Source organism: Podarcis cretensis (genome assembly GCF_951804945.1).
Source record: "Podarcis cretensis genome assembly, chromosome: 2".
Taxonomy (NCBI): Eukaryota; Metazoa; Chordata; class Lepidosauria; order Squamata; family Lacertidae; genus Podarcis; species Podarcis cretensis.
Window position 1 is genome coordinate 86,563,762 of NC_137171.1, and position 25,586 is coordinate 86,589,347.

At 43.4% G+C, this 25,586-nt stretch overlaps 1 protein-coding gene across 1 annotated transcript; it reads left to right on the forward strand.

Moving 5' to 3' along the window:
- On the forward strand, positions 1–25,051 carry TPRA1 (transmembrane protein adipocyte associated 1). Its single transcript, XM_079964593.1, has 11 exons — positions 1–214; positions 7,107–7,309; positions 7,443–7,575; positions 10,933–11,019; positions 12,466–12,538; positions 13,853–13,932; positions 15,229–15,339; positions 15,540–15,600; positions 16,857–16,959; positions 19,075–19,155; positions 21,687–25,051. The coding sequence occupies exons 2-11, from the start codon at positions 7,119–7,121 to the stop codon at positions 21,919–21,921; spliced, it is 1,155 nt and encodes a 384-aa protein (XP_079820719.1). The 5' UTR covers positions 1–214; positions 7,107–7,118; the 3' UTR covers positions 21,922–25,051.
- Positions 25,052–25,586: the final 535 nt, after the last annotated feature.

Below are 25,586 nucleotides of genomic sequence, written 5' to 3' on the forward strand. Positions count from 1 at the left end.
ACACGCAGGCAGCCTCCTCCCCTTTTTTGGACCTGGGACAGGATCTCGGTGGCTTCGGGGACGGCCGGGCCGAAGTCCCGGGAATGAGCCACCGGCGCGAGGGAAAGCGGGAGAGGCCTCCTCCTCTGCCTCCCTCTGCCAGCGGGCGGGTGTAACCAGGAGGCGGCGGGCAGCGAGCTGCTTCTCTCCGGCTGGAGAGAAGGGGACAGAGAAGGTAGGAGGAATCTCCCCCACCGCCTTCCGAAGAGCATCCCCGGTGGTCCCATATGGGGGAGCGGGGATCACCCGGGCACGGTTATTAGTGATGGCCAGGCTCCATTGGCGCGAGTCTCCAGTTGCTGTCCTCCTGGCACGGAAAAGCGAAGCATCGCGGCTCCTTTTTCTGCTACCCCGTTTTAAGATGCCGTGTCTTCCCCTCCCCTCGATCTAGTAGCCACCATTCCCTGGCACACAGTCCCACCTCTGTGTCAGGTGTAGGATCCTTAAATGCATCCTCCTCCCCGCCTCATTTCCCAAACTAATGGGATGGGATGGGCAGATGTTTGTTTGCCTCTTAAAACATTCAGTCTCAGAATCGTTCTTCAGGATTCAGCTCTCCTTCTCCTCCTCCTTTCTCTGAATACTGTAGTTTCCCCTGTTGTTGGTTTTGATCCATATGGTAGCTTCCTTTTCCTAATGGTATCGGGATGCGCGCGTGCTCTCTTTCCTTAAATAGGGCGACGGCACCGAGGGTTTGTTTCCACCACTCAGCCCAAGGCCCCTTTGCTGTCAGGCGTGGGCCTCGGACATAAAGGGAATGACTGCCGCTTCCAGCATCCTCCGAACTCGTTTGCTTGGTGCCTATTACCTATTAGAAAACTCCTATCGCCCTCTGTGACTACAGATTTGTGTCCAGACTCAACTGTTTTATAACTGGTAACTTCTGGTAGCTTGTGTGTATAGTAAATCCTGATTGTGCTCTTCATGGGTTTACTGTTAATGGGTTCTGGTACTGTATAAACACCTAATAATCAAGTGTTAACAATATAACCACTGAGCACCTTGCCTGTGTATTTCGGAAGTGAGCCTTTTGGAAAGTTCAGTGGTGTGTGAGTGCATGCAGAGCATGTCTTTAAATAAGGGAGATAGAGAGACAGTTGTTAGCATGATGATTTATGATGATAAAGACTGTGTGGTTAAAATCTATAAGTAACTCAGAATAATGATGTGCTGTTCAGACCTCTGACATTGCAAGGACTGTCAGTCACAGATCCAAAGTTGCCCTTAGCTTTTGAACCGATGTGTTCCTACTTTCAACTCCTGCTGCATATTGGTATCATTGTGAATGATCTGTGGCTGAAATGACACACTTTTTCTCTCGCATGTGTGCACATACGCATTTCCTCCCCTCTTCCTGTTTCTTGGGACACAGTCTTGGTTTTCCAAGGTAATGAGTGCTTTCTGGACCTTTTCTTATTAGCCCTGTACTAGACATAGGACCTTGTATGATTTAACCAAGACTGAATTTGTAGCTAAGGTTGGGGTATGAAGTGTGCAGAGGCGATTTGAGAGACTGAACCGAAATTGACCCACGACATGTTGCTTCCTGAAGAACAGGATGATGTGATGAAGATTATTAAAATTTATATAATGCACTTTGTCAAAAACCACAGGGAAGTTTTCAGCACAGAACATAAAAAAGAATGCATAGCATAATATCCATGCAAAAAATGTAAACGGCTATATAAATGCAATTCATAATAATAAGCAATGCACAGTAATCATACACATTAGTATATAATACGGAATGAACATAATATCTACCAAGCAGCAATGTCAAATTATGCACAATGTCATCCCAGCAATAAATTCCACAACTCAACCTCTGTAAAATAAAGAATTTTATTACATGCTTATCTTGGGTGTAACCGTACAACGTAACACCCCACTTTCTACATTCCAGTGTACTGACAGTTGAATTGTACTCCAAAATTGTTGATGTAACAACATCCTGCTGTACACCTGAGGCCTGCAGGCTAGCTTAGAGCATCAGGGTAGGCTGCATAGTGCACACAGCTATGTCCTCCAAATGCTTTGCTACCTTTCCCTGTCCCCAAGCATTTGCCATCCGAGATGGCTGTCTCACTCTGACCCCATTTGCACTATACAATTAAAACAATATCATACCACTTTAAACAGTCAGTGCTTAAGTTCCAAAGAATCCTTGGAATTGTAGTTAAGGGTGCCAAGAGTGTTTAGAAGGACACTTCCCTTCACAGAGCTATAATTCTCAGAGTTCCATAGGAAGAGGAATTGACTGCTAAACTACTCTGATAATTGTAGTTCTGTGAGGAAAATAGGGGTCTCCTAACAACTCTCAACACTCTTAACAAACTACAGCTCCCAGGATTTATTTATTTTTGCAAGGGGGGTGGGGAGCCATGCCAGCTTAAAGTGGTAGGGTACCAGGCCTCTAATGGCAGGGTCAACTCTGACCTGTCCAGACCAAATGTTGTTACCCTGACTGGTTTAAAGCTTGCTTCCTGGTGTCCCGTGTGACAAGAAGTTCAGTGATTATGACACCTCTGTTAAAGAGAGAGGGAGAGAGAGAGAGCTCGTAACATGACATATGCCATGATTATGTTGTTGACTGCGAGTGTTTCATGGTGCTGGTTTCATTGTAATCAAGCTAAAGGTATTCGTAATTATTAAGGCAAATCCTCTAAGCAAGTTATTACTCAAGAGGGTGCTTGGCATGTGTCTCTTGGAGGAGATAAAGCTGAGGCTTTAAGGCATGACAAGTTGTTTACCAACATGTAGCATATGTGACAAGCTTGAGAGCTATGCACACTGCATTTTACTTTGTGGATTTTGCAGCTGGAGAATGTGACCCGGTATATTCAGAATGAGATTTTGCAAAAGCCTCACATAATGTTGGTGCCTACCTGATTTCCCTGACAGACAATAGAATATGCACACTGATACAGTTCTTAAATGCATATACTTTGAAATAAGTACCCTGTTGGCTCAGCTAGAATTGTGTTCTGACTGAGCAAGTGTGCTTACAATCAGTCTTAAAGTGCCTAAATGCTACAGTACTACTAAAATGGTATATCAAAACTCCCAAAGGCTACAAACCTAAAAGCATGTATTATGAAGTAAAACACAACTGATCCCAATATGTCTTCTGAGTACTGTGTATGTTCATATTATCAACAGCTGAATTAGATCCCTTGAGTTCTAGTTCTGTGCTGTTTACAAAAAAGAACGAAAAAGCTTAAGACTTTCAGCAGCCTAACAGCTTCTACTGCTACCTTTTCATACATATTTGCTGTCCCTGTATGTGCTTGGGAGGGCAATGTAGTACAGTAGTTAACCTGGGCTAAGAGAAGATATGGAGTCCAGTTAAAGGTCACTGTCGTGATAACGTACTGCTTGTCCATTGCCGCTTCTTTTTACAGCCCATAAAATCTTGCCCCAAATTTAAGGTTCTAGTGGCATAAATGAACTGAACAGATGTTTTATTGTAGTGCCGTTGAAAACCCTACTCTCACAAGCTTGTCCTTGGGTAAAATGAGAAAGTAAATATGAGAGGGTGGGGCAAGAATGTCTTGGCTAGATAAAAGGCTTCCATCTCTCTCTCTCTATATATATATATATTTGGAGAGTGCTGATAAGTTAGTGAAAAATGCAGTCTCTTAAAACAAAGAATTGTTGTGTTTCTCAGAATAAGTTTTTCAGTCCAGGAAACTTAACTCTGTTAACTATGTGATTTAAATTACTCCAACCATGGAAGTATAGAGAATGAAATATTTCCCAGCATTCCAAGACTCACATTCTAATAGACTCTGCAAGGATTAGATTAGCTTTTGAATATTTTGTAAACTCTTTAGGATCCAGTTTTTGTCAGATGGTGGATATGGAATCTGATTTGTAGGCCAGGGCTTAGATGTGGAGCATGTGAAGTACAATTGTGAGAACAGGACTGAGCGTGTGCAGAGTGCTGCGTTTTGACAAGTGGTTACAGCTCATTGTTTGAAATACAGTGGTACCTCGGGTTACATATGCTTCAGGTTACATACACTTCAGGTTACAGACTCTGCTAACCCAGAAATATAGTACCTCGGGTTAAGAACTTTGCTTCAGGATGAGAACAGAAATCGTGCTCTGGCGGCGCAGCAGCAGCAGGAGGCCCCATTAGCTAAAGTGGTGCTTCAAGTTAAGAACAGTTTCAGGTTAAGAATGGACCTCCGGAATGAATTAAGTACTTAACCCGAGGTACCACTGTATACAGCATCTATGAATTGAGATGGGACAAGAGTTTATAGAGCAGATTACCTTAATTTCTGCTAGGCTTGAGTTCAGGTTCCTGCGCTCCTGGAAGCTAGCTGTGGAAGCTCTCATTTGTTTTGATTAAAGTGCATGTGTCATTTGTAGGGCAAAGGATATAATGGTTGTGTAGAATAAAGGAGATACCTTGGAAATACTGCTGAAGGATGCATGTAGGGAATGCAAGCAACTTGTTGATCTAGGTGTGTGTATGGTATAATACCTTTCATTAGGATCAACCCAAACATCAAAAAGCTCTAGGCTACCTTTTGAATTTTATAGAACTTCATTCAAGCCTTGATTTTTTATATTATTATTTTTTAAGAAAGATGGTTGACAGGGAGGAGAGAGAGATTAAGGTTGTTGGTAGAAGCCTAGCCTGCAATATGTGACACCCTTTAACAATAAAATCCCATATACAGAATTAGGTCCTATTGAGTTCAACAGGGATTCAGGAAGTATTTTGCAGATTTATTACATGGTGCCTAGTGCAAAAGGTCATAGTTTGCAAGAGATACTAGTCCTGGACAGAGAAGCAATTCTCTCCCTGTATCTCTTTATAAAAAAACATACAAGCCAGCATTCTAGTTCAGCCTTCTGCAACCTGGCATCTTCCAGATGTTTGGGGCTATAACTCCCATTAGTCCAGCCAACATAGGCAATTGTCAGGGTTGATGGGAGTTCTTGAGGGCCCCAGGATGAGAGAGCTATTCTAATCTGTATTTACTTTTGCCAGGAGGTTGTACCCTGCTTTCTAGCAAGCTCCCAGGCTGCCTTATAAGGAGTCAACTTTACCGTAAAAACAAATGTACAAACATTAGAGTCTAGCTCTAATTGAAATTAACACATGCCACATGCATAATCACTGTATTTCATATAGATTTAACTAAAAAAAATAGTTAAAACTTACTCCTTTGTTTCTGATTTTCAACTCCAGTGTTTCTTTTCACTCTAAAAAACAAGCTTGCATGTGCTGTTTGGTCCTACATGGCTTATTGTTATAATGTGCTTGAGGAGTATCCTTCAGTCTTTGTCCCTACAAGGGCTGCGGTGTGAACTGCAGACACAGGACAAAGTTTATTTGTCTAAAGGAGCTGATTGCAAGAGGACTGGTTCTCTCAGCCAGTATTCTACCACAGCTGTATCTGCTGTGATATAGATGTTCGCATGACATCTATAAAGGCATAATCATTATTTTTGGTGCTTTATTAAAACGGATAAAACTTGTCTTAAGAATACACAAGCAATGTGTTGTTTATTACAAAACATTGTGCAAATGTTTTCTGTCTTAAAGAGAGAGTGCACTATTATACACAATAATTATTTAGTACTATGTAAACTTTATTTTACTTTGGCTTTTCTAATAATGTGCACGTTGGGTCTTACAACTATGGATTGAAACACCTCCCCTCCCCTCACCCCACCCCCTTTTTTAGTAGTAGGAGTGGAGGCCCCAAAAGTGCCCTGCTGGCAAACACTTTTACCACAGATGTCAGTCCTTTTGCCTTCCTCTCTTTTGTCTAGTTTGCCAATATGGGGGACCAGGAAACATTCCTTAGGAGGGTGAATTACTGTAGGTCTTTTGGCCTCCAGTCACTGAATTCTCATGTAAATTTATATTGACACATGTTGTTTAAAGACTTTTGGTTTCTATGCTTTGAATGCATTGAAACACTTTAAAAGGCTTTGATCCAAAGGCATGGGTGGAGAACCTTTGGTCCTCTGGATGATGCTGAACTATGGTTTTCATCACCCTTGGCTGTTGACCATGCTGAAGCACACAGCTCCTGAAGCAAATCTAGAGCACCTGCTTCAGAGCTGTCTGGTGGTGACTTTATTTTGGCAGGAGATGGGGAGATAATTAGCTGTTAAGCTAAAAAACCCCTGAAGGCATTTCCGATGCTACTTGGCTGCATTCTAGCACTGTGGGCCTTCAACAAATGCATGCTGTGGTGGCTTTATAGAGCATTCTTGGTGACAAATTTTTAGAGCCTAGAAAGCCAGAACTTCACGTGTAATAGAAGAGCGGCATGATAATATATTCTAACGTGTGGTGTGTCATGTTTTGCAGAAGTGATCATTGGGTGTACACAGGGAGAAAACCCTGGCCAACACACCTAGAAGCTTCCAGTAAAACTCTGATAACCTGCTATGCATGCAGAAGGTCCCAGGTTCCACTTTATGCCAGTGTAGGAAATTCTGAGCTAGCTAGACCCATGGATGGACTTTATATAAGCAAGTTTCTCATATGTTTCTACCTTCCTAACTATTTAGTACTGTGTGCTTATAATGGGAAATGAGCAGCGTTGCCTGTGAACCACAAACTGAAAGTTTTTTGTCGTAATAAAAGAACTAATAAAAGCAGAGGAGGCAGCCTTCCTCAGCATCTGAAGTTTCTGAATACACTTCCAATGGTAGGGCCACATAGGATGCTTTGTAATAGTCTGTCCCAAGAGGTTACGGGTCTGGGTGATAACTTTGAGGTTCTTGGCCTCCATTTGTGTGTGTAAAGTACTTGGTGTTGCTGCTACTTCCTACTTGAGCAGCTAAGGACAAAGCTAAATCTAAAATAAAGCCAGACTGCAAACTTGATTTACTACAGGAAAAGGAGCATAATTAGGTGCCTTCTTCCCTAGTTTCTGGGACCCAAAATGAGGATTTACTTCAATAATAGAGTATTGGAATAGGCAAGAGGCATTCTAGGTGTGAGTTTCCTGATGAAGAGTGCCCTTTTGATGTGTGTGTATCTGTTTCCTAATGATGATGCTGCCCTTTTATCTCACTTTCTTTCCCCCCAGAGCTGTGGCAGGATGTCTTCTATAGTGACACCTCTAGTGAGGTTCTCTACATACGACAATGCCACCTATCCACCTTCTACCACATTAGTGGCGGCGTTGGATAATGTCACTTCTGCACCCCTGACAACTGCACGGGCTGACGTCAACATTACTGTGCCACACAAGTGCTTGTTGTTGTTGTATGAAGACATTGGGACATCCAGGTGAGATGCTGTTTTGTGTAGGTGTGTGTGGCTTTTGTTCTCCTTCCTCTTCCTCTTCTCCTCCTTCCTCCACTTCCTGCATTTTAAAAACTGCATTTTAAAAACTGTTTTATCTTTTGTGCCTTATTTCTAGGGTCCGTTACTGGGACCTTCTGCTGCTGGTTCCCAATGTGCTTTTCTTTGCGTTTCTCCTCTGGAAGCTGCCCTCTGCCAAGGCCAAAATCCATGCCACCTCCAGTCCCATCTTCACCACCTTTTACATACTGGTGAGTACAGGTCTTTCTGTTTTAGTTTTTTTAAAAGCAGGCCAGTGGGAAATTGGCCCACGTGGTCTTGCCTCCCTTAAGCTCAAGAACCTAGTGGCATGTTCACTAATGACACCCCGGGGAAAATCTGTGCATCAGGGGTGCTTCCACAATACAAGCACCTCTCTCCATTTAAACTGCATCACTGTGTTTTAGAATCAGGCATGTGTTCAAATGAATCCTCTCCTTAGGGTGGAGTGAGGGGTAGTTGCTGCTTCTGTCTCTGCTGCCTCTAAAGTCCATCCTTCTTCCCAACAGCTTAGCCCACCCTGAGCCACTCATTGACAGCAGTCCGAGCCCACCCCCAATGGAACAGTTGTCCACAGAAATGTATTTGAAAGAGGATTAGAGACAAAGTTAAAGGAAGGGTTCTAGGTCGGGATCTAGCAGTGGTTAGACTTTAAAAAAAAAATAATATCATTTACTTGTGCAATTTCATTGTATTTTCATAATTACTTTGTTTGGGGGCGGGGCAGACTTGAAGCCATTTATAAACAATAGTTGTAAGGAGTTCTGAAAAAGCAGATGTGTGAGGAGAAAAATGTCTCCTTATGCTTTAAGTCTGCTGATTATCAGTATCTTTGTGGAGATTGCCTCCTCCAGCCTAGTGTGTGTGTGCATTGTGGGTGGTTGTTGTTGTTTTTATAAATAAAAACCTCTGCTTGTTTTTTAAATCTCCGCTGTGCTGTCATTTGCACCCACTTCCACTTTCATTGCCTCTTCTCAGTTACTGCATGAGCAAAAGGGCTTCTTCTGAAAGGAGTGAGGAAGGAAGGGAATTGTTCCCAGGAGGCGGAGGATTGTGGCAGCAGCTCTGGGCAGCACATGGTGGTGCCATGATTTCTGCCAATGGGTGACTCAGCCTGGGCTGACTCTCAGGTTGGGAGCAGGAGATGGGTGCAGAGTGCAGCATGCCGGCAATAGAGGAAGTTGGACGTTGTGGGGTTGTTGTTGTTGTTGTTTTTAAAGAAAGATGTCATGTCCTGTGCAGGCTTTCTTGTGTATTGCATTGTCAGATGTATGACTGTCTGTTGCACAGAAGTCATGGGTATAGCCTCAGTTCAGGGAGTTCTTGGCTCTCCAGAAACAAGTTTTTCCCCTTGAGGCTGAGGCGGCTGACCTGAACAAGCCGAGCGAGGTTGGTGGATGAGGTCTTCGGGGACGTCACAGCTGTGAACTTGACGGACTCCAAATGAAGCCTGATAGGCTCCCAGACTATGCCCAGCACCAGCTGCAGATGTTTGAGTCTGCTATAAGAGCCCTTTCTCCTGCAGAGAGTCATTGCTCTCAAGAAGCTCTTTGCTTTAGCCAAACAGTGACATTGGTTTCTCAGGCGTACAGTCTATCATCCCATGCATGGGTTTGGCCCTTCTGGTGCCCATGCTCTGAAAAGTATAGTGTGAATGTTGCCTTGGTCTCATTTATAACTACAGGCAACAAGCATTTTCCATGGGGGTTACGTTCCCGACCCCTGTGTGTGTCGGCAGAGCGATCATAACCCTACCCCATTCCACCCCTGCCCCACCCCCTTTTCCGGCCACTTCTGGCTTGGGGTGATGCTTGTGATCGTGCACATATTGAAAGCGTGTACAGTGGTTGTTGCTTTTACAGAAACCAGTGCCCTTCCCCTGAGGGCTGAAATGTTTGAAGCAGCAGGGGATAAATCAATCTGCCTGCAGTGTAACAAGTCCTACAATGTTAGGCTGAGGTGTGCATATGCATCTTACATTTGAGGCCTTCCCCTATGCAAATAGCAATTCTGGATGCATTGCGTCCTACAGGGCACGCTTGAGGGAATAATGTAATGAATCAATGTTTGTTTTTTGTTCCTTTGTAAGTGGAGGCTCCTGCCATATTGGGGTTGGTGCAAAGTGCAGTGGCAATAAGACTGCTTAGCTCCCAAGCACGTTAAATAATATTTCTGAAGGCAGGAAAGAAACTGGTTATTTCAGGAGCTTTATCTTGGAGAGGAAGTAGATATATTTTACAGATGCAGCATAGGAGGGTGGTAACAGGATGTACAGGGAACTGTCCCAGAGGGCTGCTACAATGCAGGACATCCACAAACAAATACAGTACTGCAAATGCTCATTCACTTTTCTCGACAGGCTAAGAGGATATCTGCAAGGTGGTGCTAAAACCTGGTTCAGTCTTGCTGAAATCATTGTGTGGTGTTGTTGAGTGTGGCATCTGAAGTCCTGTTTACTCTGGCCTTCTGGTCCCAGTCTCCTTACAGCATCTGTCAGTGGGATTAATATATGTCAGCTGTATAGAGCCCAGCATGTAGCAGATTAGAATATGTGTGACCTCTGGAAAAGGGAGACAATGAATATTTGTGTTCTTAATATCAGTCATAAGGAGGCTTCTGAATATGGCACACTTCAAACAAAACAAAAATCAATATTTCCTGAAGGGGCTGAAGTGTTGTTAAATGAAGTATAGCGTTTCAGAAGGCTAAGTTTTGTGGCCAGTAGTGGTAGGGTTGTAGCATTGTACATTGCATGTAACACTGAGCTGAACAAATGCTGGCAAAAATTAGTTTAGCTCCTTGTAGGTCATTTATTTTAAACAAAATAAGCTAAAACTAGGGAATACAACTCTGTTTCATTTGAGGTAGGATAACCAGTTAGCGTATTGACATGTTTTGCATCTTTTCCAGCTAAAACTGGAAACTGTGTACAGTATCCCTAATGTTCCTGTGCCAAGGATTTTGAAAGACTTTATATTTCAGAATCTTCTGAGCTGATTTCGTGCCTTAAGCATTTTTAACTGTGTTCCCCACCCCCACCCCCTTGCTGCTGCTGCTTCAGCAAATGAATTGTGGAGTCTTTCCCAGATCTGAGGCTCCTTAATTGATATCCTGTGGTGTTGGCTGCCTGTTTATTTAAAATTCTATGTGCACCAGGCAGGCACCAATAGAATATGAAGTGATTATGATACTAAAATCAGAGAATGGAGGAGCTAATAAGGATCAATATTTCAAGCCTTGAAAACCTTTAGTCTAGGTGTTGCCAGACTTCCAACTCACATCACCCCTGATCACTGGCTGTTCCCCATTTCTGATATAGGTCTTACATGGCAAATTCTGTAGCATTTCTTTGCTGAGGTGACCTGGCTGAAGTAACTTGTTCCTTCTCAGCCTTAAAAAGAGGGAAAACCACTTCTCCCTCTTTTTCTTCTGTTCCTCTGTAACCCATCCTGTTACAAAAACAAAATAAAATGTTAAAGGGGGACCTTGTTGATTGGTCTCCCATCCCTGAAGCCCATCATGCATTTTCTCTTCTGCCTTAATTCGTAACAATTGCCATTGTCTTCTAGGTGTTTGTGGTAGCTGTGGTTGGGATTGCTCGAGCGGTTGTCTCCATGACAGTCAGCGCTTCCACTGCCGCTACAGTTACTGACAAGGTGAGTGTGAGTTTGATACTAGAGGCTTTGGCCCCTTCTTCACCTTTTCTGGGGCAGGAATGCAAAAAGATTTGAGCTCCATTTAGTCATCAGCTACAATAATGCGTGGAATTCATTGTACCACTAACTGGGGTACGTGTGCATGGAACAAGGTCTGCTTGTGCAACCCCCTGGACTCCTCCCCATATTTTGGGGTTTTTACGTGGATCAGCAAGGGTTTCTGATGCCCCAGTTGTTCAACAACAGCAACAAGGAAAAGGCTTCTTCTATCTCTCCCCTCCTCACCCCCAAACCTAGGCTGCTCAAACAAAGAAATATTGAGAAGAAAACCAGAAGTGGAGTATTGGGTGAAAGGACTGTGAGCTCAGTTCAGTCCCTGAGAACAAAATCTTGGACCAAGCATGTGCTCAGAGGCATTCTATTCCTTCATTCTAAATGTACCTTGGCTGCTTCCTCCCCACCCTCACCTGAACCACTATTTTGCACCTGGCTGTCTGGTAGATTGGAGGGTGTGGTTCTCTTTTAACTCTTTGAACAGTATTGACTTTTGGCCCTGCCACCCTCCCATGCTTTGCTTGGCTCAACGCTAAATCCCTTTCTGGTCTCTAATCCTACTCGAACAAATGTTTTTATTGTCTAATTGTTTTTCAGTTTTGCATTTCTTTCTTTTTTGCAAGCCGTATTTGGTTGCATTTACATCGAGACAGCCAGTCTCAGGATTTGTATAAAACAATGTGGCTCTTCATTTAGGCAAATGAAGAACAGCAGAGTCAATCGCCACAAGAATGATGGCCCTTAACTAGATGTTTTGATGCCAAGATGAGTATTTGCTGTTGACAAGTAACTTGAGGACTATCTCCCATGGTGCTTTCTTATGCTGTGCACCTGGTTGCAAGGAGACATTACCTGTGCCACTTAAGTACACCTTATGCATCTGGGTTAGATTTGGTGTCCAAAAGAGCACTAAGCATTTGGACCAATCAGAACACTTGAGATAGGCTGTGCCAAGGGTCAATATTGACAAACGGGGGGCAGACAGTAGTTGTAATCTACAGCCCTTTAAGCCAGCATGGTTTTGGAGTGAGGTCAGTTGGGCTCTGGATTGGAACAACAGAGGAAACAGGATGATTGGAATGGAATTGAAGGATGAAACTCCCTGCGATGAAGTAACAAGACTGTTGAGATTTCGTGCACAATGCCAAACGAACAAACAGTTGTGTAAGACTCGTAGCCTGAGAGGCAACTAATTCTGAAAATTCAAGTGAGCACCATGCATTAGCCAGTGAGGGAGATGTTAGGATGGTATTTTTAATTTTATTTTCATGGATGGAAGGAACTTCTGATGGAAGGAACGATGGGAGGAAAACCTTTGGGCAAGCTTCTCTTTAAGAACCTGTTCCGTTTGCTCCTTGATCTTGATTTTGTGGCATGTACTGTCTTCTCTAGATCCTGTGGGAAATCACAAGATTCTTCCTTCTGGCTATTGAGCTGAGCATGGTGATTCTGGGCCTTGCATTTGGTAAGGATTCCTCCTTAGCGTTGCTTGGTGCACTTAACCTTTTTCCTTGACGAGGCCATTGGAGTGTGGTGAATGTGCCCTGCATTCGGTGGGAAAGAGCAAATCTTACCAACCACAAATAGGACTTCAGCCACAGACATGTAATGCTCGTGCTGGAGGCGAAAGCTTGCATTTAGTGTAGGCCCCTTATTTGCACCCTCCATCTGCTTTCACTGTGTACGCAGTAGGGTACTTTGGTCTGAGTGAAGAAAGGACACTTGATACATTAATAATAATAATAATAATAATAATAATAATAATAATGGCATTTCCAACCCACTTTCCAGTGTTAAAGGTGCAGTTGTTACCCATTTGTTGCATAGGATTCAGTTGCATTTCCTCAAGGCAGCCTTTCTGTGATGGAGGTATCTCATTTTCCCAGCACCCATGAAGCAGGTGTTTGTAAACATCTATTCAATAATAGCTCTCACCAGTGGACACAACTCCTCTGTATTTTTGTGTGCATGTGCTCCATTTCGTGACTTTTAAAACAAACAAATCTATTAAATAATTCAATGAATTCTCCTCCATTGTATTTTGTTCTACTAAAATCCTACCCTTCCTTCATGATGCTCTCATAGTCCTCCCTGGATATACTGAGAATCTTCTGCATGCAATGCAGCCACTGTTTCTCAGACTGGGACTATTTCTTTCTTTAAGCTTCCACCTTCCTATGGTGCAGCATATTTTAAGTGGTTTCTGGTTCTCAGGGCACGAGTTTTACTCTCAACTGCAACCTCAGTCGAGAGGTTTTGCCTTTCTCTTAAAAGAGATCTGGCTTTGTTAGTCTGTCACAACTTGGACAGGAATGGCATTAGGCAGGACCTCGAACATAGGCGAGACCCCTATATGAGGTCTTGAGTCAGTGCATCAGATTCTCACCCAGGTCTGACGTCAGTAACCTCAGGTTTACAGCAGAATCTTAGATGCACATGGCCTGTTGCATGATGGGTCTTTTATGCCGATTAACTCCTAACGGCATCCCCGAGCATGCATAGGAAAGGTCAGGAGCAGGCAAGTACCGTATTTTTCGCTCTATAACACGCACCCGACCATAACACGCACGTAGTTTTTAGAGGGGGGGAAACGGTAGGCATGCCACCCGTAGGCATTCCCTCCATAACATGCACAGACATTTCCCCTTACTTTTTAGGAGGAAAAAAGTGAATGTTATGGTGCAAAAAATACGGTATATTTCTAGCCTTTAGTCACCTGACAGAAGACCAGCCATTTTCACTTGTCAAAGAAATGACCCCTGGTATGTTTCCCATTCAGGTCGTTTGGAGAGCAAATCCAGTGTTAAGCGAGTATTGGCTATCACCACGGTGCTGTCATTGGCCTACTCTGTCACCCAGGTAAGTGTTGGTGAAACAGGACAGGGAAATTCAATTCAACTGTTTCCTCCTGAACTGAAAGCAGCTGCTGCTCAAGAGGTTCTGAGTTACTTTTAACAGCTCAGTGTAGCAACTCACTCTGAACAGTGCAGCATTTGTTAAGTTTAAGCATGTTCTCCTTTTCTATAGTGGTAGCATTATGCCTTGTTTTGGTTTGGGAAGCCCCAGTATTAAACAGGAACATCATTGTCCACACTTCAGGCATCTTTTTAAAAAATCAGATGCAGTGAACTTATAGGTACTGCATGTGAGTTTTGTTAAGTTTTTATTTACACGTTGGTTGGTTTTAATCCCGCTCTTCAGGCAAAAAAGGCTCCTAGAGCAGCTTGTGAAGACAGTCCCTTCCCTCAGACATACAATCTGAAAAGGCACAACACAAAAGGAAAATGGGTTGGGAGGGATGAGGAAACGATAATGATGATAATAATAATAATAATAAATAAATAAATAATAATAGTAAAAAAAATTATGTATACCCCACCTCCCCAGCCAAGGCCGGACTCAGGGCTTCTAACAACCAATAATAAAAACAAGTTGAATGAATACAACTTAAAAACAAGATTAAAATACAACATTAAAACATTAAAATGCAGCCTCATCACAGGAGGAGAAAGGAAAAAAGAAAGAGGGGGAGGGAATCAAATTGACTCCAAGCCAAAGGCCAGGCAGAACAACTCTTGTCTTACAGGCCCTGCGGAAAGAAATAAACAAACTCAAGTACAAGTTCTTAGTTACAGGTTCTTATAATGGTCAGTTGAGGTAGAAAAGCTCAAGGAAAGGAGGCACCAAAGGTTGCTCCCAGCTATGCCTTTGGACATAACGGGCTGCTGTTGGAAGTGTAGTGCATTGGGATGTGGGAGGAACCATGTAGATCAAGAGGGTAGTTGGCAGAAGTTTTAGGTCAGGCATTAAGCATGTGGGGAGGGATAGGGATAGCACCAGTAGGTTGGCAGGAGGCCGCAAGAGGAGGAAAGGTGCCATTTTTTTGTAACCTGCCTCCACTTTCAGGCTCAGAGCTAAATCCCAAGACCATCTGGCACATCTTTCCTCCTGCAGTTAGGGCAATTTGTTATCCTCTGCTAAATCACAGTTTATGGACTGGATAGGGGATCTTGTTGTGTGACGACGGAAAGGGCTGGCTTCCAAGTGAGACCGAGAGTGCCTTTTCCTCAGCTTCTCATGCAGGAAACAGAAGCACCATTGTAAGCAGTTCATACCCTGATGACCCTCTTGCACTGTTCCCCACCAATCTTTCAGGGAACTCTGGAGATCAGTTATCCTGACGCAAGGCTCTCTGCAGAAGACTTCAATATCTATGGTCATGGAGGAAGGCACTTTTGGCTTGCAAGCTCCTGCTTCTTCTTTCTGGTAAGTGTGACAAATATCCGTTTTACTTGATCTGAATACCATGAGTTTAAAACACTGACGGCTCTTCCTTGATGATTTTCCATTCTCTTCATTTCATTGTGCTTCCTGGCATCTTCTAAACACAGCAACGAAAGCCAGGGTTGTTACTGTTTTCCACCACCTGCCCTCAGCAACTCACGACCTGCTTTCTTCCTTAACAGGTTTATTCAATGGTGGTGATGCTTCCCAAAACTCCCTTGAAAGATCGTATTTCCCTGCCTTGTAAGTGACTCGCCTCTGTCTTTCTAGCTCATACGATTTTCTTGCAGGCATTAAAAGCCAAGCCACTTGGAATATTCCAGATAGGCAAAAGGAAGTCCTTCTTCCCATAGTTAAGCTGTGGAATTCATTCCCACAAATAGGTAGCGATTGATGGCCAACAGCCAATTGCCCCTGAGAGGACAGCAAGTGCAACTCCTCTCTCCCTGTTCAGAGGCATACTGCCTCCAAGAGTGGATCTGCAAACGTAGCCATCCTGACTCATAGCCATGGATAGCCATATCCTCCATGAATTTGTCCAGTCCCCTTTTTAAAGTCATCCACGTTGGTGACCCTCTCTACGTATAGTGGGAGTGAATTCAACAGCTTATGACTGGGGTGGGGAAACTCATGCCTAGGGGCCAAATGCGGCCCTCCAGGCATCTCTCTCTGGCCCTCAGGATTCTTCTCTGGCCACGCCCACCCTCCAACCACACCTTTCAACAGCACTGCTTTGCACCTCCTTGTTTTTGCCTGGCTGGAATGTGCCCTTGAATTCTGATAATGCCTGTATAGAGGACAGAGGGACATGTGACAGTGTGTCTAGAAATTGTCCTATGGGAGATTTACATTAGCTGCTTTTGCCTCTAGTTCCGCCTGCGCCTGGAAAGTTGTGCGGAAGGAAATTTGGCCCTCAGCCTGGAAAAGGTTCCCCACCCCTGTAATAGAGAGCCAGTGTGGTGTAGTGGTTAGAGCGGTAGACTCGTAATCTGGGGAACCGGGTTCACTTCCCTGCTCCTCCACATGCAGCTGCTGGGTGACCTTGGGCTAGTCACACTTCTCTGAAGTCTCTCAGCCCCACTCACCTCACAGAGTGTTTGTTGTGGGGGAGGAAGGGAAAGGAGAATGTTAGCCGCTTTGAGACTCCTTTGGGTAGTGATAAAGCGGGATATCAAATCCAAACTACTACTCCTCCTCCTCCTCCTCCTCCTCCTCCTCTTCTTCTTCTTCTTCTTCTTCTTCTTCTTCTTCTTCTTCTTCTTCATAGGCACCTGTTAGGAAGAAGGGAGAGTGGAGGGTTTGCTTAAGTTACATAACGGCTAGGTGGAATGGCCATCGCTGGAGCCTGTTCTGCAATAAGTAGCTCTCGAGCATATTTCTTCTCCCTGTAATACTGTTTTTTTCCGGATCTCCAAAGTGGCTTTTCCACCAAATGGTTTGTAGTGTAGGAAGTACCTGTGATTACATTTGACCCCAATGTTTTTGCCTCTCTTTTTCAGCAAGGAAGAGTTTCTACATCTATGCTGGGATTCTTGCTGTGCTGAACCTGGTGCAGGGCATTGGTAGTGGTCTGCTCTGTGCAGGTATAATAGAAGGACTATGGTACGTATCCCTGCTCAACTTCTTCCTGGTGCTGTCTCTGAGTCCTTTGAGAAGGAAGCACAAAGAGCTTCCAACACATTTGAACCAAAGCAAACTTGCCAAGGGGTACCGCTGTTGACGGCTGCTGAATTTGCAGCTCCACTGCACCCATCATGCTGTGTTCCCCTTCATGTACCACATCTGCCTCCAGATGCCTTTCTGGATATTCCACCTGAGACTGGTGATCTCATTAATCCTTGAGAAATACCCACTCAATGCCTATCTCCTGACATTTCCCCTCTCCAATGGGGAAGGCAGCAGGGAGGGGGTGCATTCTGCTTAGCGAATTGGGAATGGTTGTTCTGGTCCATCTCTTTGGCCTTATTGCCTACATCTCTTTCCCAGCTTTTGATCCTTTTCTTTTTAAAGGAGTCAGTAGGACACAGTTGCTCAGAGCAGTGTTCTGCTTGGCGACCCTGGGCCTTCTACTCCAGGGAGGAACAGCTTTTGGGGTGGGGTAGGGAACTGCTTTTCTTGGTGGGAGTCACCACTGGTGGTGAGTACATTCTAAATTTCCCTGTTCCCTTTTGAGAATGATAACTATGGGTCCTTGTATAGAAGGAAGTTCTATCAAGCTTGGTGCCTTCCCACCAAGGGACACAGCTGCATGGGCAGCCTGAGGAAGCCCCATCAACCATAAAAGCAAGCCCTGCCATGGGACAGTAAAGCAGCTGGAAGAGAAGAGGTGTGCAGAGACCAAGGAAAGAAGTGCAAATGGATAGAGTGTCCTGTCTGTCATCCTTTGGACCAGGCAAGGGCCAACTCTGGCCCTCCAGATGTTTGGGACTGCAATTCCCATCATCCCTGACCACTGGTCCTGTTAGCTAGGGATGATGGGAATTGTAGTCCCAAATATCTGGAGGGCTGGAGTTTGCCTATGCCTGTTGGACCCCCTGGGATGTTCACCAGACCAAACCTGCTGTAGCTGGAAACTGGGTGTGTGAAGAGCAGCCGAATTGGGATATAGATGTGGGCAGCTTGAGGAAGCTTAATCCATTGGTGCCAAGGCTGGGCAGAAAAAAGCAGGTTTTCCAGGGAAAGTACTTCCCAGGGGGTCCAAAGGATGGAAAGAGAAAAGGCTCATAAAAGGGCAGAAAGAAAAAGCACTCAGACATGATGCCTTAAAGCACAGACCTGTGCTGAGAAAACTGTGCTGCAAAAGGAAGTCTGGATGAGCCCCTGGAGTGAGAGACTAGGGTGTTGTCAGCAGGTTCCAGGAACTCCCTTTGTTTTGAGATTTGGGGGTTGGTCTGTGAGTTTGTTTGGGCCCTGGGTGAGAACCAGGGAGGATGGGGGGAGTCCTGGGTAAGAGCCAGGAGACTGAGGGGTGTGGAGTGAGGAGATGTATCTGAAGGAGAAGGAACTGATATCTATATATGTTTATTAGTAAGTCTGCATTAATGATTTCATTGTGCATTTTTGTAACATTTGCTTTTAGTTTTCTGTACACTGCTTAGAGATATTATTCACCGTATTTGTGTGATTCTAATGCACCATTGAATCTAACGTGCACCTCAATTTTCAAAATGAAACCAACAAAGTATTTGCTGGTGCCATCAAATCTAGCGCACATCAAATCTAATTCTCGCAATGTAATTTGGCCAAGAAAGGTCCGTGTTACATTCGAATAAATATAGATACAGTCGTGCCTTGGTTGTCGAATGCCTTGGTACTCGTCTGTTTTGGCTCCCGCAAACCCTGAAGTGAGTGTTTTGGTTTGCAAATGTTTTTTGGAAGCCGAACGTCCAACGTGGCTTCCACGGCTTCCAATTGAGTGCAGGAAGCTCCTGCAGCCAATCAGAAGTCACTCCTTGGTTGTTGAACGTTTTCAGAAGTCAAACAGACTTCTGGAACGGATTCCATTCGACAACCAAGGTACAACTGTATATGTTAAGCAGTGTAGAAAATGTCTTAATTATTATATAATTCTATTTATTATATAATACATGTAATTATTATTATTATTATTATTATTTATTATTTAATAATGATGATAAGAATCTGTAGTCCAAAAACATCTGGATTGGCCAGGAACAGATTTCTAATGACTTGTGTCTCTCTCTTCTGTCTTGACAGCTGTGTGGATGCCACCACCTTCCTCTATTTCAGCTTCTTTGCTCCGCTCATTTATGTGGCGTTCCTGAAAAGTTTCTTTGGGTGAGCATCCAAGGTTGTAGCCTGCAGCACAGCCCCAGGGCGTTTTACAACAACAATAATAAGAAAAAGTTTTAAGATGGACAAGAGCAACAATTGTAGAACAGCAGATTGAGACTACAGTGGTGCCCCGCAAGACGAATGCCTTGCAAGATGGAAAACTCGCTAGACGAAAGAGTTTTCCTTTTTGGAGGTGCTTCGCAAAACGAATTTCCTATGGGCTTGCTTCGCAAGACGAAAATGTCTTGCGAGTTCCTGCGGGGTTTTTTTCCTCCCCCCCCCTTTTTCTAAGCCGGTAAGCCGCTTATCCGATAAGCCGCTAAAAGCCGCTAAACCGCTAATAGTGCTAATCCGCTAAGCCGTCAATGGGCGTGCTTCGCAAGATGAAAAAACCGCTAGACGAAGAGAATCGCGGAACGGATTCTTTTCGTCTTGCGAGGCACCACTGTATTTAAGTTAAGAAGTGTGAGAAAACAAAAGGGCCTGGCGTTGAAAGAACATCAATATAAGTGCTAGGCGGGCCTCCCTATGGAAAGCATTTCAGAGCTTTAAATCATGTAGGCGTTGCTAGCAAAGGTCACGTTGAAGCACAATACTTGCCTCCCACTGGGATATTAATGCAATTATTTAATAGCAAAACAAACTTCAGCCTTTAAATAAACAGTAAGTAACCACAACAAAAATGCCCTGGGTGACCTTCAGGATTAATAACATAATTAAAATAGAAGTAAAACAGCAGTAAAAGTATAAAATGCTATAAAGTGCAACAAGGCAGTAGGCTGGTTTTCCTCACATCTAGGCCAGAAAGACTCAGAAGTGGGTGGTCTCAGGTGAGGCCTACAAAGAAGCTAACTCTTCCACACATTATCTCTGTGTGCTTCGTTATGATTTTTTTTTAAAAAAATCAATTCAGTGACTCTTGTTCTTCCATCTGTGAAATGAAGATGGTATTTGACTTCATCACAGGGATTCAGGAAGATTAGACTCCTAATATCTGCGCAAAGCCTCATTAAATTCTGAGCTACTGTTAGAGTTTTTTTCTGGATTAATGACAAAATGATTAATGTGAAATGCTGTGGAGGCCAAGCTTGTATTAGGTAGATAGGTCCCCCCCCCCTTTTAATGCTCTTGAGTTTTAAGAAGGGGCTTAAAAAGATTGCCCAGCAGTTGAGCAAAGCAATGTAAACCAGTCTTCCTGAACCTGTTGCCATCCAGATGTTATTGGACTACAGTTCCCATCTTCCCTGACCATAGGCCATGCTGATGGGGTTGTAGTTCAAAACATCTGAAGGGCACCAGGTTGGGGGAGGCTGGCCTAAATTTGCAGCTCAGGAGTTGCATTCCTTTTGAGTAACCACTTCCCTTTTTACTCAAAACAAAATAAAAAAATTCCTTCCAGTAGCACCCTTTTTACTGTTCTGACTACGTAATTTTTTCAGCTTTGAATGCCACCATGTGGCCATGTAGTGGAAATACCCATTCTAATTGAGGAACAGTCGCTGCAATTAATTCAGATGGATTTCAACTGCAACTGTGAGGAACTAGCCACCTCACATTTTATATTTGATATAAAAGCAGCAAAGCTATATAACAAGCAGTAAACAAATAGTCTCTCAAATGCCAACATCAAATTGTGCATGCTCAAAAATGACTTGTTTTATTTCTAACTTCCTTCAACACTGATTCCAAATGGAACTGACCGTGTGTGTGTGTGTAGATATATACGTAGCGCTTTTTTCTGGGGGGATGCAGGGGTACGCATACCCCTAAACATTTTGTGAATCTTTGTACTTTTGTCCATTTACTATATTTTTCCCCCCGATTTGAACTATAAAAATGGTGATTTTCTTGAGTCAAAATGAGAGTACTCCTAAACATTTTTTAAAGAAAAAAAGCACTGTATATATGAGAGAGATAATGAATGACACACACACACACACACACACACACACACACACACAAGCAAGCCCCCATACCTACCTTCCACATCTCCTAAAAGCGTTTAGATGTCATGGCTAATTTTTGAACACAGTGGCTCTTGCTGTTCTTACTTGCCCTGCTTTTCTTCTTTGAGTCCCATCATTGTGAATGAAGCAAAGCAAAAGGTTGGGTCTTAATCCACAGAGTTTTCAATCCAAGGTCAGGCAGTGCAGGTTCGGGTAAGAGAACAAAGGGAAGAGGTAAAGGCCAATGATAGACAAACATGACAGTACGTTTAGTTTCGGTTTCCTCCAGATGATGATGGCCTGAACTAAAAGAACAGCATTGCTGGCTGCTTTTTATTTCGGGAACCGTCTGCCATGTTCTGAATGGAACCTTCTTTACTGGGAAATAGGATGGAGGGAGTTGTGCTTGGAGCAAAGCATCTCCTGTGCACGCAGGTGGTTTCAGGTGGCTGACATGGAATGCCAGTCCCTACAGACAGTACTGAGCTACACGGACCAGTGTTCTAACTCGGTATCAGGCGGCTTCCTGTGTTTCAAGAAAGTAACTCTTTTGAAAAAAATTCCCCTTGCCTCTTTAATAATTTCCAGGTCCGAGCCAAAGATCCTCTTCTCCTACAAATGCCAGGTGGATGAGCCCGAGGACGTTGATGTGCACCTCCCCCATGCCTATGGTGTGGCCAAGAAAGAAGGCCTGGATTCCAGCTTTTACTCCAGCACTCAGATCGACACTGCAGCGTACTTGGATGACATTGCTTCCATGCCTTACCACGTGGGCAGCATCAACAGCATTGACAGTGACCGCTGGAAAGCCATCAACTCCTAAAGGCGATCCTTTGGAAAGATGGGTCTCTCTTGCAGCCTTACAGCTCCATCGCCAGTTCCCCTTTTGGGGCGCTTCAGTGTGTCGCCTTCTCTTTCCTTCAAGTTTTTTTTTTCTTTTTTCTTTTTTAAAAAAATTAATTCTTGAACGGAGCATAAAAATCAGTCTTCCCAGGACAATAGCTCTTACCTTTGTAGGAGAACAAACCAGATCAGCTTCTAAATGCTGAATCTTTGTGTCCTTGTGTTCCATGTGCACATGGTTGGACATGACTGCAACATTTTCTTGGTGATAAGCCACACATGCAGCTAGGAAGTCTTGGCTGCTCTTGAATAGCATTATATATAGATAGCTATATAATACATTATTTGCATTCTATTTTTATTTTATGTTTTGGCTTCCAAGAACTAGAGGAACTAGAGGAAGGTGGGACTGCTCCCCACGCCTTCAGCAGCTGCAGTTTGGTGGGAATTGTAGGGTGAGAGACCTCCACAGGCTTCCTGATAGAAAGAACACTTAAGAATGAACTGCTAAATGTTTCCAGAATTCTTCGCAGGGAATCTGGGAGCAAATGTGCGCTTGTGTGTGTGTGTTTGCGTGTGTGCATTGTAATATATATATATATATATGCTGACTTTTGAAGAAGAGGGCAGAAAATCGGGAACTGAGAAATGATTTGGTGGAACTTGTTGCTGTGCAACTAAACTACTGTGATTGGCTGAGAAGGAGCTGTGAGTTGCATACACTGTATACGGTCTGAGTTTTTAGAATGAAAACCTAGCCAAGCAAAGAGCTTATAGGATGAGGATCTGCTTATGTGATAGTAGCAGAACTCCAGAGTAAATGAGTCCTGAGGAGCAGTGGAGGAGGGGTGTTAAGAACTGTGGTTCAAATGGGCAGTTCCAAAAAACTGGTCCATGGGATAGGACAAGACAGAAGATGAATGGGAAATGATCTGGTAGTCTGTGTGTGAGAAATTGTGAGTGATGCTTGGGATGGCACCAAAGTGGAAAACAGGGTTGGATGTCTAGTGTGAAGGAGGGCTGTTGGACTCTGTGCCTTGGATTCAAGCTCTGTCCAGTATACCTTTAAGACCAGGTGATACTTCCTTGAACTTAGCATGAGGTTCATTCATCTCTTCGGCACTGAAGAGAAAGTCACACCGAAGACATAGCTGGCTATTCCCCTGACAGTGGTGCTGGTAGCTGATCTTCAGGGTCTTCCAAGATCAGCAGTGAAGGAGGTTTATCCCAGGCATAGGCACACTCAGCCCTCCAGATGTTTTGGGACTACAACTCCTATCATCCCTGACCACTGGTCCTGTTAGCTAGGGATGATGGGAGTTGTAGTCCCAAAAACATCTGGAGGGCCGAGTTTGCCTATGCCTGGTTTATCCTTTAGGAATAGTGAGGGTGTTCTTTGCAGGAAGCAGACCCATTCTAATGCAGGAAGTTGGCTTCACCTTGTAAGACAAAATGGGAGAATTGGAAAATGATAAAAACTGCTTTTGAAGCACGCACATTTTGTGTGCATAGCTTATATTGGAATCAATGTTTTCTCATTTTCATGTTTTTATTACTAAATGCAAAAATGGGAACACTTACCCTTGTGCAAAATGCTGGAACATTTGCTTGAACAGAAGTTGATCCAGGAGGCAAATGTAGTTACAATCAATAAAATCCCAAATTCTAAGGCTGAGAAAGCAAGAACACCTGAAAAATGAGGTTTCTTTACTTTCATTTGCTGCTACCATTTTGGGATTAATTTTAGCACCCAATGTGCAAGGGGCAGATGACCAAGGCATGTAAGCACACATCCTTGGAGGAAAGTTGCTTTGGAATTAATAGGACATGCTTTCAAGTAAACCTCTCTAGAATGGAGGTGCAAGCAGGAAAAACTACTCAGCTTTCTTCTTGTTGATAAAACATCCCTTCCTCTTCATGGCTTGAAACTTGCGCTGTTTGTGATTTTTCTGCTGCCAAGCCACATCAGGATTTAAAAGGCAACAAGATCCTTGACTTCACTTTTAAGACTTTTAAAACTACTTTTAAAGAAATACATGTTTAATTATATCTCTGTTTTGGATGAGTTGTGAATGCAGATGAAGAATTGTTGTGGTAGAGACCCGCACTTTGCCTTTAGTTTTTTGTCTACCGCCCAGGTTAGCCTTTTCTGAGTGTTGTTTGAATTTGATGACACAATCATTCATTCAGACTTACTGCTGTTAGTTGCATAGACATCTCACCATGGAGGTAACAAATGTACTGTGTAGTTTAGGCTTCCGTAATGCTTATGGCGCTAGTCATACCCCAACATATGATGCCCCAAATTCGACAAAGAGGCAGTTGTGGGAGCTGTGATGTGACCTTAATGTTATCCAATCTATCGAAATAACATGCTTGGCTGGTGCTGTAGCTTCTTTGCTTTCTGTGAAAGGCGAGAAAGGCAATCCCAATTGGCTGCAGGGCAAATGCTGGCGAAGATGTCATATAAGATGTCATACAATGAATGCTGCCCTCCCCCCAAAAAAATATTTACTCAGCTGGAATTATAGATGCTCTCTGCATGATGGTTAAATACTGCTAATCAGCCAAAGTAGGGACCCTTGGAAACGAACGTGTCTTGTAATTTCCATGGATCCCCTACAGTTTCGTTTAAAAAGTGTGCTGTACACCTAGTCCATCAAATTAAAAAAAACACCTGAATATGGGCTCCTTTAGTGATGTGAATCAGGATGAGGCTGTATTGGAGTTACTGTGTTTACTGTATTAGCTATCTATATCAAATGCTAGCCAGTCAGTGAGCTGTAAACAGATCTTCCATGACAGAATGGTCCCTGCCCCCTTTTCACTGACATTTTAAGCACCTCCTCTGTACATCCCTCATTGTACTTTGCTGCTGAGGAGTATCTGCACTAAGTGAAGGAACTGCCTCCTTACAAGCCTTGTGATCTATGTGTGTATATATTAAAAAAAGCCTCCCTGTTGAGCACACAGTATTGTCCATGAGCAGACAAATGTTTGTGTGTCCCCGAGTGTGTACACACGGCATGTACCATGTGATGTTGGAACAGAGATTTAAAAATAGAGTAATGTATATTTTTGTCTGTAAAATAAATGAACTTTGACATAAATTAAGGTATCCTTTCTCTCACGATAGAGGGCTGTGTATATGTGTTCTTACATTTTTGCACTATTTGTTTTCTCCAGAGTTAAAGAAGAAGCTATCAATAATGAAATGCTCAGATTCTGAGGGAAAGCAAAGAACTGTTGTGTGTTTTTTCCTTTATCTGGCTAGGTCTTAGAAGAGCAGAAGTGATAAGGATTCCTGCACCCCCCCCAAAGTACTTCAGCATAACTGAGGTAGCAGTCTTACACCCACTTACCTTACTTCTGAGTAGGCAGGTATAGGATTTTGCTGTTAAATCACCTGGTTGAAGTTGTTGACTTTGAAGGATGATTTGTAAGGAAGTAAATTTTAGAAATATTATAATTATTAATAAAGTTATGGTACCTCCTTTATTTGTAGCTCCAAGATGTATCTTGGCTTTTTTTTTTTGTAGCCTTCAGGTTTGTTCTTTGTTGCCATCCTATGACTATTGGAATAAAACAGTGTTGCCACTACCATTTCCTGAAATAGAACCCATTGATTTGACTATAACCATACCT

Coding starts and splice junctions, on each gene's coding strand:
- TPRA1 (XM_079964593.1), top strand. CDS start 7,119: ATGTCTTCTATAGTGACACCTCTAGTGAGGTTCTCTACATACGACAAT. Junction 7,576..10,932: donor TCACCACCTTTTACATACTG/GTGAGTACAGGT, acceptor ATTGTCTTCTAG/GTGTTTGTGGTAGCTGTGGT. Junction 16,960..19,074: donor GGTATAATAGAAGGACTATG/GTACGTATCCCT, acceptor CTGTCTTGACAG/CTGTGTGGATGCCACCACCT.